The following is a 13,364-nucleotide window of genomic DNA, read 5'->3' as shown; positions in this document are numbered from 1 at the left end:
TTGTTTAAATCCCAAGAGTCTAGGCTCTGTTACTAACCATTGAGCTGATTTCTAATCAATACAATAAGATTTAAGGTTCTTTTGTGGGGCGTAGTCCCTTCTCCTGGACCACATCCTATCCTATATAACAAAAGCCTAATATGCAAATCAACTGAACAGCGGAATGACCAGTGGAACGACTGGTTGCTATGGCGTGCCGTGACCATCAGGGGGCAGGCACTCAAAACAGAAACTGTCCCCAGCCTGCAGGCCCCAGGCCAGCCAAGGCAGGTGTCAATGGCCTCCAACCACCACCCCCTCAAAAAAAAAAAAATCGCCCTGCTAGTTGCCCCACAGATCAACCCTGATCACCAGCCAGGCCTAAAAATCCTACCCATGCACCAATTCCATGCATTGGGCCTCTAGTTTAATATAATTGCACACAATTATCCGTTTAAGCTGTCTAACATCTAGATAAGACTATCCACTTCATGAAAACGGCATCTTGGCCTTGTTGGTGATAACATCACCAGTGTCTAACATAGTGCCTGGTATTAACTCAGAAAACGTTTGTTCAGTGAATAACTAGAACCTGGTAAGATTTTCTACCAAGATACACAATACGAGGACATAGATGCTTTTTGCTACGTCACAAAATTCTGCCAATAGGCACCAGATAAAGACAACAGCCACCCCAACCTGCTTGCTTCTAAGTTTAAAGTTCACTAGTCTGGGGAAAGTTTCCCAGGGCTTCACTCAGGAGCAGTTGTAAAGCAATAAAGGACCTTTCCTTAGAAACCATCAAGGAGCTGCAGAATTACCGTGGTTGGGTCAAATATAGGAGGGTTGTCATTGATGTCAAGGACCGTGATCACAGCTTTTGCAGTTGTTGTTAAGCCTTCACCTTGAAGGTCAGCAGCTTCAATCACCAGAGAGTAGTTGGGGAACTTCTGCAGAGAGATTGAGCACACCCAAGTTAGGACCAACAGCCACATCAGCTCAGCCCATAGCATAGACACAGGAATTTTATCATCTGCGTACATGCCGGCATGTCGGCCTACCGGACTGTCTGCTAGGCACACAACCTCTGCACACGTGTAGATGCAAAGCTCAGACCATGACCACATAGGTGGTAATTGGCCTCCACAGAGTTTTGCGTTGTCCATGGATGTAGCTAATGTGCACTTGCCCACAACACCCTCTGGATCTCTTCCCTGCTGACCTCACGGTCCAGCCCGGTAGTGAGCACACTGATGACTCCTGTCTCCTTGTTGATGGTGAACATTTGCTCATGAGGCTCTTTAGGCTCTTGGCTGATGATTTTGTAAGCGATGGCAGCATTGTAGGTGTTCACTTCGTCGTCCGCGTCTGTGGCTGAGACCTGCATCACGGAGGTTCCTGGAAGCATCGAAGGAGAGGAAGACAGTCAAGCTGCACTCCAGGGTCTGGGTGGTACTGTTCAACTCAATTCTGTCCAGAGCATTAAAAGTGAGAGCCCGGGGACACACTGTGTCCCAGAGCTTCTGATGGCTAATTTCCAAATTTCTTACCAAAGTGCTACCAGAGGAAGAAAGCCTTCCCCACATGAGCGGTGTTCCAAGCACTCAGTCTTTCCAGCAAATATTTTGGGTGGAAGTGGATGTGAGGAGGAGATGGGGAAAGGGTGAGGGTTAAACTAAAGCATTTTGCCACGTTTCTTATACTGAGTGAATAGCCTGAAAAATAGGAAGAAGTCTCAAGACTTCCTCAACTGTCTTCTCGGCCACAGCTTCACCTGAGAGAATGGGTCCTTTGAGATCACTGCCTTCAAGGTGGGAGAAAATATTTATAATACAAGGGACTGGGACTGATAGGACAAGTTCTAGGACATCTAAATAACTCTAAGAGTTAATAGGAAAAGGAAAAATAGCCCAAGGAAATAAAAGGCCAAACGACTTGAATAGACAAGTCGTCAAGGAGAAACTCAAGCCTGTCTGGTATGGCTCAGTGGCTGAGCATAGACTCAGGAACCAAGAGGTCGCCGGTTCAATTCCTGTTCCCAACACATGCTGGGGTTTGGGCTCGGTCCCCACTGTGGGGTGTGCAGGAGGCAGCTAATTGATGATGTTTCTCTCTCATCAATGTTTTCATCTCTCGATTCCTCTCCCTTTTTCTCTCTCTAAAAAAAGATCAATAAAAACATTTTAAAAAAGAAGAAACTCAAATGGCCAACAAACATATGAGATGCTTAGTCTGTTAATAATCAGAGAAATGCACTTTTAAATTGTACTGAGAAATCATTACACATTGACTAAAGCTAAAAAGTCTAATAATTCCAGGATATACATTGCTGACGGAAGCGCAAATTGGTTTGACCACATCGGAAAACAGTTTATCACCACGTAAAAAAGTAGGCAAAACTAACAAGATTTTATCTAGGGGCAAAAACACACAATGTAGAAGACAAAAAAAAAAAAAAGAAAGAAAGAAAGAAAGAAAGAAAGAAAGAAAGAAAGAAAGAAAGAAAGAAAGAAAGAAAGAAAAAGGGAGGGCAGTGTCTATCTCTAAGGGAAGGAGAAAAAAAATGTGATCAGGAAAATTGTATGAGGGGTTCATACTACTGCTTAGTGAAGGAAGGTTGTGTTTAAATCCCTCTGATTTTAAACACATTTTTGCAGGTAGAGTGCTACATGCATGCACACGAACAGGGCACACATACACACACACAGTGGCTTTCACTGAAATTCTGTCCACAAGAAGGTCCTGACCCCAAACGCCAACTCCAACACACTGGGGTCCAAAGGACCTCAGTATCTTTCTGGGTGTTTGGCTTCTCTTACCTGGGAGAGCACCTTCCTTGACAGACCCCTCAAAGACCGCCTGGGTGAACTCGGGCCTGTTGTCATTCTGATCTGTCACTGTGATCACAATCTCCATCGGATCCTCAATGGCTTCCCCGTTGGAAGACACGGCGTGAGATAAGAGCTGCAAGAGCCACGGGAGGGTTACTGGGGCCCCAAGGAGAAAAGAAGTGGGAGAAGTGGCCTGTCCAGAGAGGGGGCTCCGCCTGGCGTCCCCTCCTTCAGGCTCTCTGAGACCCGAGGGCATGGACACCTGCAGCTGAGCCCTTTTCTCACCCCCGTGCTGATGCTCCAATGAGGTCAGCACACTGGCTGAGAGCACGACATGTGAAGACCTGAGGGCTGCAGAACACACCCACCAGGTCAGAGCTCCCATTCCCTACAAGAGGGCTGGGGAGCCATGCCCCGGAGATAACGGTGGAACCCTAACGCTCTGACTTCTCCCAAGCAGGGCAAAATTAGCCCTGGCCACTCCAGGCTAGTGTGTCCTCCTGATTTTTCTGCATTTGGCCTCAATACATTACTTCCCAGCCTCCGTAAGCTCACTCTGCTACGGGCCCCAGAAATGGTTTTTGCTCTCCGACATCATCACTTTCAGCTCCAGGAAGCTGATATCTTGGGTCCAAGGTGAAGCATGATGCACAAGGACTCTCCCCGCTGTATTCCTAACAACAGAAGTAATTTAAAAGCCCCCCTTATCCAGGTTCTCCTGTCATTTCTCTTTATCAATAGGTCTCCAAGTGGCAAATGAAGCCCCTCATATGTTCACCGTCTCCAATCCAGGGATCCAGATCAGTTGACCAAACAATTTTGGGAAGATGGGACCCCCATCATTGAAAAGCATCTCAGCGATACTCACTGTGTACTTGGCAATTGCTTCTCTATCCAGAGGCTGCGTCACCTTTAGCCATCCTGTCTCTCTTTCAATAATAAACACACCGACAGGGGGCGCGTCAGCTCCTTGGCCAGTGATGCTGTAGAAAACCTGTGTCTCTTTGTCTTTGTTAGATTTGATCTGGAGACAAAACAGACACAGAATTAGCAAGAGAGGATCCTTACATCGGTCTTTCTCCTTCCTCTCCTTGGTCCTTCTCTGCCAGATTCCTCCCAAAGAAATAGAGCGCATTCTTCTCTACCTGGACCAGATTCTTAGGAAACGGGCCTTTCTCGTTTTCTGGGCAGGAGATGGGAGGGATAACCCAGTCCCTCTTCTGTCTTCTGAGACCGTGGTGGGAGTCGGGAAACGTGAGCACTTCCGTCCTGGCTTCAGGGAGAGCGTCCTAAAAGGAAAAGAGATGAAGAACATTAATGAGATAATTCATGAGAAATCATGCCGGCCGAAGAGTCCAATCTATCCAGTCAGCATTTCCATCCTTGTGGGGGCAGCAAGTGATTTTAAGTGAATAACAAAATTAACAGCCAAAACAAAAGACAACGAACCACCTAGCCATAATAAAGTGTTCTCTTTTGATCTTCCTTAGCCTCCAGAGTTCAAGTAACCATTATACATGCACGATGATAGGTTTGGTGTTATTTTGTAAGTATTTTAAGCCTACAATGTCACACTTGTTATGATTTTTAAATTTTATTTTTCCATTCCAGCTTACATTCCATATTATTTTGTATTAGTTTGAGGTGTACAGCATAATGGTAATAGAACAGTATATCCTAGGATTTTTGTATCAGAGCTTTTAAACATCTGGATATCCTGGTGTTTTAATTTCATTTCCTTTATATATATATTTTTTTTCTAGGGTTATAGGTCCCCAAATAGAGTTATCAGCCAAAATCAGTAAGTTTTGGGAACTGGTACTAAGAACTACTTTGTGATCAATATAAATCCCTTGCTCTTGTGGTGTCATTATATCTTTAAGGTGTCCATTTGTTCGAACGGAAGCTGTGGGATGAGAACCAAAAACGTCCTTTGAGACTTGTATTAAGTAGTTTTCATGTGTGATAATGATAACGTTATGCACACACAGGGAAATAAGATAGTTGATGATGGAAGGGAAAACACTCTTCCAAATTGCCTAAGTGTTTCAAAGTGATTAGTGGTAGCACAGTCAAAGTTCCAGAGGACGCTTCCATCCCCCGCCATCGATAAAGCCACTGGTCACTGTTGGCCCAGTGAGATTCAAGCCCTAGTTTCTGGTGTTTTTTTTTTGTTTGTTTTTTTGTTTTTTTTAATTTGACTAAAAATGCACAAGACAAACATGAGATGTGACCAGATATCATCACAAAATCCTTCCCAATTCTGCATATTTCACACACACACACACACACACCATATTCATCCTCAAATTCACACGCACCAGGTCTCTAGTATAAATATAAGACCTATCCTTTTTTAAAAAAATCTATTCTTACATGAATTAAGAAAGAGGTTTAAAAAAAAGAGAAAGAGCCCTAACCAGTTTGGCTCAGTGGATAGAGCGTCAGCCTGCGGACTGAAAGGTCCCAGGTTCAATTCTGGTCAAGGGCATGTACCTTGGTTGCACATACCCAGTAGGGAGTGTGCAGGAGGCAGCTGATGGATGTTTCTCTCTCATGTCACCCATTATCCTAGTGAAGAACCACTTGGCTCCATAAGAATCCCTTGAACTAGAGACAAAGTAAAGTGAACTCCAAACCAGTTATGATAGAGTTGCCACCTACCACTCAATAGCTTCCTTAGTTTCTTACTCAACAACAAGCAAACAAAAAACCTATCTACCTATCTATCTATCTATCTATCTATCTATCTAAATTTTATATCCAGCAATTTACCCAAATGAAATACTATATTTCCTATACTACTACATTTGCTGCTATGGGTGGCCATGAGCCAAGTTATAGCCAATGATATATAAGCAGAAGTGTTGCTTGAGAATTCCACAAAGGCTTCTTAAGGAGGCAGGCAGACAAGTAAGCGATGCATCTTGGTGCCTCCTCCCTTTCTTCTTGTCACCTGGAATAAAGCTGTGACTGCTGGAGCTCTGGCAGCCCTCTTGGATCATGAGGTGTCCTTGAGGCTGAAGCCATGGACTGTGGATGACAGAACAGAAAGGACCTGGGCTCCGGATGGCTGTGGGCTCTCCACACCGGCCACAACTTACTCTTAACTTCGATTTCCTTCACTTGAAAGAGAAATACTGTATTTTGCAAGAGCCACTGTGATCTGTGTTTTTCTATAACATGTATTTGAACCTAGTCACAATCAGCTGGCGTGGAGGCAGAGGCAAAGTTGGCAAAGGAGGGGAGGAAAAGTTGGGGGGGGAAAAACCAACAAGTGCAAAACTGTCTTTGGTCCTAAGAGGCATAGCTGCCCAGCAAGAACCCACCGCGCTGAACTTACAAGAATGACAGAGTCCACTGAGGACTTGAGTCAGGGACCTATGTTAATATAACTCTGCTAAGTTCCTCATTTTTCTGGTCGGTCCAATTACACCAGGATGATAAATTTCAATCTGTCTGGACTATTAAGTCCTCTGAATTTCAGGAGTCTTTGGAGAGAAAAACAGGAGCTAGCCGGAAAGGGCCTTGGCATGTAGAACCCGGTCCACACTTCCAGGGCAGTAGCAGAATGCAACTAGAATGCTCCCCAGAGAGACGTTTTGGTAGGAAGCACCATGGGAGCACTTTAGAAACTGGCAAAGGCATTTGGCTTTGGCTAACAATCCCCAGAAACACAATTGCCAAGGACCTGGACAGGCATACGTCCTTCCATTCACGGCTGGTCCACTGAATGGTTACTGGCCTCCTGGTAAGAGCCAGATGGAGGGCCAGGCCCTGCCATATCATGGGGAAGGATCTTGTGTAGATTACAGCCCAATGAGGCAAAAGCTTCCCACTGCCTCTTCCCTGGCTTTGCCAAGACCCTCTCCACTAGGAACACAAAGAGCCAATGAGCGGAGTATTGACCTCTTACTCATTCTTCCTCCAGGAAAGGAGTGATAAGGACAGTTCACAATTACTGGGTACTTATCATATGCCGAGCGTGGTTCTAGCATTTCACGTGTATTAACCCGTGCTGTCATTATCATCTCCATTTTACCGATAGGACATTCAAGCACTGACAATACCTTCCACGTTTACTCAGGCAGTAAATTCAATCCCAGACAGAGTCCATGCGCTTACCCACACTATTCTACTCAACCTGCTGAAATAAACATAATGGCATCTTGCCACCATTCCATCTGATCCCCCTCTACACATACACACACACACACACACACACAAAAAAAAAAAAAAAAAAAAAAAAAAAAAAAAAAAAAAGAAGAAGAAGAAGAAGAAGAAGAAGAAAAACAACAAAAATTAGTTTAGTTAGACCAGTAGTTGGCAAACTGCAGCTTGCAAGCCACATGCGGCTCTTTGGCCCCTTGAGTGTGGCTCTTCCATAAAATACCACGTGCAGGTTTGCACATACAGTGTGATTGAAATTTCCAGAAGCCGGTTTTCGGCTCTCAAAAGAAATTTCAATCGTTGTACTGTTGATATTTGGCTCTGCTGACTAATGAGTTTGCCGACCACTGAGTTAGACCGATGGTTCTCAACTGGGGACTATTTTGTTCCCCAGGGGACCCTGGCAGTGTCTGGAGACATTTTGGTTGTCACCACGAGGGGGTGCAATTAGCAACTAATGGGTGAAGACATGGGATGCTGCATAACAAAAGATTACCCAGCCCCACATCTGCACGGTGCCAAGTGGAGAACCCCACTTTAAGAAGCAGGCTAAAATAACAGTGAACGTTTAAGAAACACTGCAACATACATGATGGTGGTGGTGCTGGTGGTGGTGGCGGTGTTGGCGGTGGTCGTGCACTGCTGCCTTCAGTGTCACTTTCGTGGAGAGCTTCTTGCGGGCGGAGTCCCAGGCAGAAACATGGAAACTCAGCTCTGGATTATGTAGCTGCAAAGGCCGTTTGACAATCAGCACCCCATCCGTGCCCACTCTGAATCTGGTGTCATCAGAGACGTAGATGGTCCTCGGTTGGCCGGTGCATGCTTCAAAACTCACTGCAGGGTATAAAGAACAGCGATTAAGGAATCGGGCAGATTAAAAACGAGCACATTCCTTCTCTTAAAAAAAACAAACTGGACTCACCTACCAAAAGCCTAAGTCACACAAATTAAGCACAATTGGCCGCCTCCTGCCCCGCTCCTACCGGGGATCAAACCTGATCACATTTTGAACGCAAAGGGACAATGCAAGTCAAAGGAGATTGTTATTTCTCTCTCCCTCTCAAATCAATAAACATATTGATCAGGTTCCCACCAATTGTGAACAAGTCAGATAAGACACTTGGCTCTCACTGAACTTATACTATTGTGGAGGAGATGGACAAAAATACCAAAACCAAAACCAAAAAAACTACAGATAGTGATAAATGCCCCTGGCTCTAAAGGAATTCAAGAGGGTACTAACTATAAGAATGACAGCGGGCGGGGAGGTTTGGGGAAAGCACAACTTATATTGGATGGTGCGGGAAGCTCTCTCTGACATGGAGGCTTCTGAGCTGAGACCTACAGGAACCAGCCTTGGAGAAAACACGGCTCAAGAGCCTTCAAGGCAGAGGGAACCGTAGATAAAACAGTTTCATCCTGAGAAACTCAACTTGGCCTGTTTTCCTCCCACTCAGATAACTGCCCCTCCTTCCTCCAGTGGAATTTCTATTTTGTCTAAGTGATCTTTTATTAAGTTCCTGCTTTTGTGCCTATTTTATGTAGCTCGACATTCTCTTCACTCATGAGAACCAGGTCTCTGCCAGAAAGCCCCATAATCACCATGATGCCTAGAACTGCAGTTTTCACTTCCTCCACCAGGGGCCACCCTTGCCAATGTTTTTGAAGCCAACAGCCCCACCCTTGCCAGAGAAAATAAAACGATGGTTGGGGGGTGGCAGGGCAAGTACCACGAGGAACCCTCGTTTTGAAGATGAAGAAACTGCGGCTCCGAGAGGTTAAGAAACTTACCTGACAGCCTATAACCACTTTCCAGTGGAGCTGGGACTAACCCTCAACATGTCTCACGGCTGGCACTCCCTCACCCTGGAGAGAACTGTTCGCTTGGGGCCTTAGCTATTTTTAAAGGATGATTTTTGCCCCGTAGCCTAAAATCCAGGGCTGATAAAAATCTGCAGCCAACTCATGCAGTAGTTGGGAGTCTACTACCTGGCAAATAATGCTGTAATAAATGACAGGAGGGGCGGGGGAGGGGGATAGGGGGTGTCCGGTGACATGAAGAAAGGTCTGATTCTTGGCTGGATTATAAACCCAAGTTCTGCCATGTTCTTGCTGAGCGGCCTCAGTAAAATGCTTAACCTCTCTGCACCTCGGTTTTTTCCATTAGACCATGAAGCATACATACCTCCACTTATCAAGCCTGCCTCTTTAGGGTTTTGTGGGAGATTAGCCAGGTGCCAGTGAATGTGAATCACATTTTGAACGCAAAGGGACAATGCAAGTCAAAGGAGGTTTTTATTTCTTTGCATACGAGCTAGAAGACAAGTATTTGCTAAACAGACAGATGAACCCTGAAATGATAACAGAAGCCAAGAAGAAAAAGTCTTTTTTTTTTTTTTTTTTTAAATAGTTTCTTTCAGGCATTTTACTGATTTTTAGAGAAAAGGGAAAAAAGAAGGAGAGAAACATGGATGTGAGAGAAAAACATGGATTGGCTGCCTTCTGCACCCCTGATTAAAAACGAGCACATTCCTTCTCCGGGGATCAAACCCGCAGACTGGGAATCGAACCAGCAAGCTTTTGGTGCACGGGGTAACACCCGACCAACTGAGCAACACCATCAAGGGCAAAAAAATGCAAAGTCTTTCAAAGGATGGGCAGATACCTCCCTGTAAGTCTAAAACAGAAATTACTTCTTAAACGAGCAAAACAAGATATTTTTCAAATAACCCTCCCCCAGGTCACTCCAACAGAAATCCTGGGGCACCTGGACTGTTTGGCGGCTTGTGCCATCACCAGGGAACAAGAGCTGCCTTTGTTTATCTATCACCCGGCGTTCCTTTAGCCAGCCAGCTCCGATCTGGTAGCGAAAGTTGGGACAAGCATGACTGGACTTGCCAAGGGTGGCGGCCTGAAAAAATGAAAATGGCTTTGCGCATACCTTGATGCAAGGCGTTTAACCTGCTCTGGGGCGTCTGGTCTTAATGGTGACGGAGCCCCACCCTTCGGGAAGTGACAGGAGAAGTGTGGCCACCAGGCAGCCCCAACCTGAATTTCCAGGTGCTCATTAAGGGTCATTACCTTTCCTGGCAACCTGATCCTCGAGGCTGATACACCCGAAATTATAGGACAGACCCAGGGGGGATCTCCAGATCTGGGGAGGCTCCGGGAAGCTTCCTTCACACCTGGCCGGGGCTGGCCAGTGAGGAGGAGCCACAGGGAATGCTAAGGCCAGCATGTGGGAGAGGGAATAAGAATGGCAAACTGGCTGAAACCTGTTTGGCTCAGTGGTAGAGCGTCGGTCTGAGGACTGAAGGGTCCCAGGTTCGATTCCAGTCAAGGGCATATCCCTTGGTTGCGGGCACATCCCCAGTAGGGGGTGTGCAAGAGGCAGCCGATCGATGATTCTCTCTCATCGATGTTTCTAACTCTATCCCTCTGTCTTCCTCTCTGTAAAAAAATCAATAAAATATATTTAAAAAAAAAAAAGAATGGCAAACTGCTGGAACAAGAGGATCAGTATATGGGAAGTGGATAGAATGAAACATATTCAAAATAAAAAAGTTAAACGAAAATAAAGCCAGCAAGGAACTAACTATTCTTTTCAGCCAGACATCCCCCGACTGGGGGTCCCGGATTGGAGAGGGTGCAATCCTTTTTTCCTCCTTCTTTCTTAAACCCGTCAATTGGTCACTTGATCTAAAAAAACAAATCCCAGTGACAAGAGCCAAGAACCCAATGGTCATCCCTTAATGGGAAAATCTTTTCACCACCATAACGTTAACACCATCAAAAACTACACCCTCAACCAATCACTTCAACTACCTTTATTTAAGTAATTTTTTAATACATTTTGATTGATTTCAGAGAGGAAGGGAGAGGGAGAGATAGAGACACCAATGATTAGAGAAAATCATTGATTGGCTGCCTCCTGCATGTCTCTTAATGGGGATCAAGTCTGCAACCAAGGCCTGTGCCCTGAACAGGAATCGAACCTTCATCCCTGGCTCATAGGATGAGGCTCAACCTCTGAGCCACACCAGCCAGGCAATTTTTAAATATTTTTAACATGTACAGAATATTGTGTCCAGCTCTATTCTCAGCACTTTGCTAATATGTATCCCAGAACTCCAGGAGGTTGTTGGTACTACCAATGTTGCCTTTTCAAGATGGGAAAACTGAGGCAGTTTGTTAAGCAGTAGAGCTGGGATTGGAATCCAGACCGCCTGGGAGTTCATGACCCTAACCACTGTTCCTCATGCTCCTCTCTATTAGCCAGACTGACCCCTTGCACTGTGATCCTTATGTCCAATTTTCGGATTAAATTTCCCACCTCCTCAGCCTTTGCATAGACATCACTAGCCCCATTTCCTTTGCCCTAAATTATATGCTGGTGAGGGAAGGGCTGCTGGGCTGTCTTCACCTCTGTTCCCGTATGCAAAATGGGGTTACACTTTCCAGCAATAATGAAAAGGAATATTTAAGGAAAAGACATCCCAGGTCAGTATGGAATTCTACACACCAGGTGGTTAACAGTAGTCTCGGTGGAGGCAGGTAGGGGAAGACTGGAAGAAGTGTGGTAGCAGCAGGGTTAGAAAGTAGTTTTCTTTTTGTTAAACATGTTTTCCTTGTACATCCTTATATTATATTAGAGGCTCGGTGCATGAATTTGTGCACCAGCGGGTGCCTTGGCCTGGCCTGTGCCCTCTCACAATCCAAGAACCCTCAGGGGATGTTGGAGAGCCGGCCAAGGGACCCCACCAGTGCACGATCAGGGCTGGGGAGGAACCATGGAAGGGCTACAGGGCGTTTCCGGCCCACCTTGCCCAGTCCTGATCAGCTGGACCCCAGCAGCAAGTTAACTTACTGGTCAGAGTATCTGTCCCCTAGTGATCAGTGCATATCATAGCTACTAGTCAAATGGTTGAACAAATGGTTGGACACTTAGCATATTGGGCTTTTATTATATAGGACTAGAGACCCAGTGCACAAAATTCATGCACAGGGGATAGGGGAAGGGTCCCTCAGCCTGGCCTGCACCCTCTCCAACCTGGGATCCCCTCAGGGGATGTCTGACTGCCAAACGCTGGCTCCTAACCTTTCTGCCTTGATCGCCCCTAATTGCTCTCCCTGCCAGCCTGATTGTCCCTAACCGCCTCTGCCCCAGCCCCTACCACAGTGGCTTTGTCCAGAAGGATGTCTGGAAGACATTTGGTCTAATTAGCATATTACTCTTTTATTAGTATAGATTGCATGTCACAATTACAACGAATTACTTTTTTAAAACAATAAAAATAAAAGTGACTTTTCTTGATTTTTATCGATTTCAGAGAGGAAGAGAGGTAGAAATATCAATGATGAGAGGGAATCATTGATTGGCTGCCTCCTGCACATCCTACACTGGAGATCGATCCCACAACCCGGGCATGTGCCCTGACTGGGAATCGAGCTATGATCCCTTGGGGTTCAGAGATCAAAACTCAACCACTGAGCCACACCGGCCGGACAAAATAACTTTTTTTTTTTTCTTTTTTTAACACATTGTGATTTTGTGTATTATTTATCCTGCAAGAGTCTCATTTTCTAGCTTATTTGGCGGAAGTAGCAGCTTTCATCAGAAGGCCCTGGAAGAGATGAGTGAAGTTCAAATACACATTAAACTCGTGACCAGCCCTGGGGTAGGCTCTGGGTGCTCGGCAGCATTCTTCGCTTGGAATTGCCATCCTGCCACAGAACAGTCCAGCTTCAAGGATTCTTCCCCCACCCCCGCCCAGCCCCGTTGCTGGAATGTGAGTGGGTAGGAACAAGACAGTTTTGAAAAGCATTTATGTATTTCCAGGAGATGTTGAGATTTAAGGACAGGGGCCTGCTATCAAAGCCAGCTAACTATAGTTATTATTTGGTAACTATAACTCAAAACTGGGATACCCCAGTCTCTTAGAAGCAACTACTTGAAAGCAGTGTCTTCACCACACCACACACAAAGGCATGCATTATGGATTGTTTCCCTCTCATCAGAACGCATTTGCCACAGCTAACACCGAAGCAGAGGGCATTTAGCTTTCATTCAAGGACCATTTGAACTTGAGCGCTCAGCCTGAGGAAGAGAAAGTCACACACACAACTCGAGGGCTAGATCTGAGAGCCTTCTGAGGCCCCCGGGGGTCACACGGCCATTACGTACCCCCAGACTGAAGGCTTCAGTTTCTAACTTAGAGAAGATAAAAGACAAGAAGTTTAGCACAGTTCGATTCCCTGTCAGGGTACTATAAGCCATGCTCAATCGTACAGGAGGCAGCCAATCAATGAATTCCTCTCATCATTGATGTTTCTATCTCTCCTCCCTTCCTCTCTGAAATCAAAAAGATTTATTTTTTATTTTAT

General features: G+C 45.5%; 1 protein-coding gene across 1 annotated transcript in view; it reads right to left on the bottom strand.

Annotated features, from left to right (window-relative positions):
• CDH1 (cadherin 1) overlaps window positions 1–13,364 on the bottom strand; it is a 76,461-nt gene that overhangs the window by 17,984 nt on the left and 45,113 nt on the right. Inside the window, exons 3-8 of the mRNA XM_084861019.1 lie at window positions 7,570–7,814; window positions 3,956–4,099; window positions 3,679–3,834; window positions 2,799–2,943; window positions 1,202–1,377; window positions 801–929 (exon numbers count right to left, since the gene is read on the bottom strand). Coding sequence (XP_084717145.1) covers window positions 801–929; window positions 1,202–1,377; window positions 2,799–2,943; window positions 3,679–3,834; window positions 3,956–4,099; window positions 7,570–7,814 — 995 coding nt within the window. The remainder of the gene's footprint in view (window positions 1–800; window positions 930–1,201; window positions 1,378–2,798; window positions 2,944–3,678; window positions 3,835–3,955; window positions 4,100–7,569; window positions 7,815–13,364) is intronic.

This window comes from Pipistrellus hanaki, assembly GCF_964339955.1.
Source record: "Pipistrellus hanaki genome assembly, chromosome: 15".
Taxonomy (NCBI): Eukaryota; Metazoa; Chordata; class Mammalia; order Chiroptera; family Vespertilionidae; genus Pipistrellus; species Pipistrellus hanaki.
The sequence above is the reverse complement of the archived record's forward strand: the minus strand, read 5'-3'. Positions and strand labels throughout refer to the sequence as shown.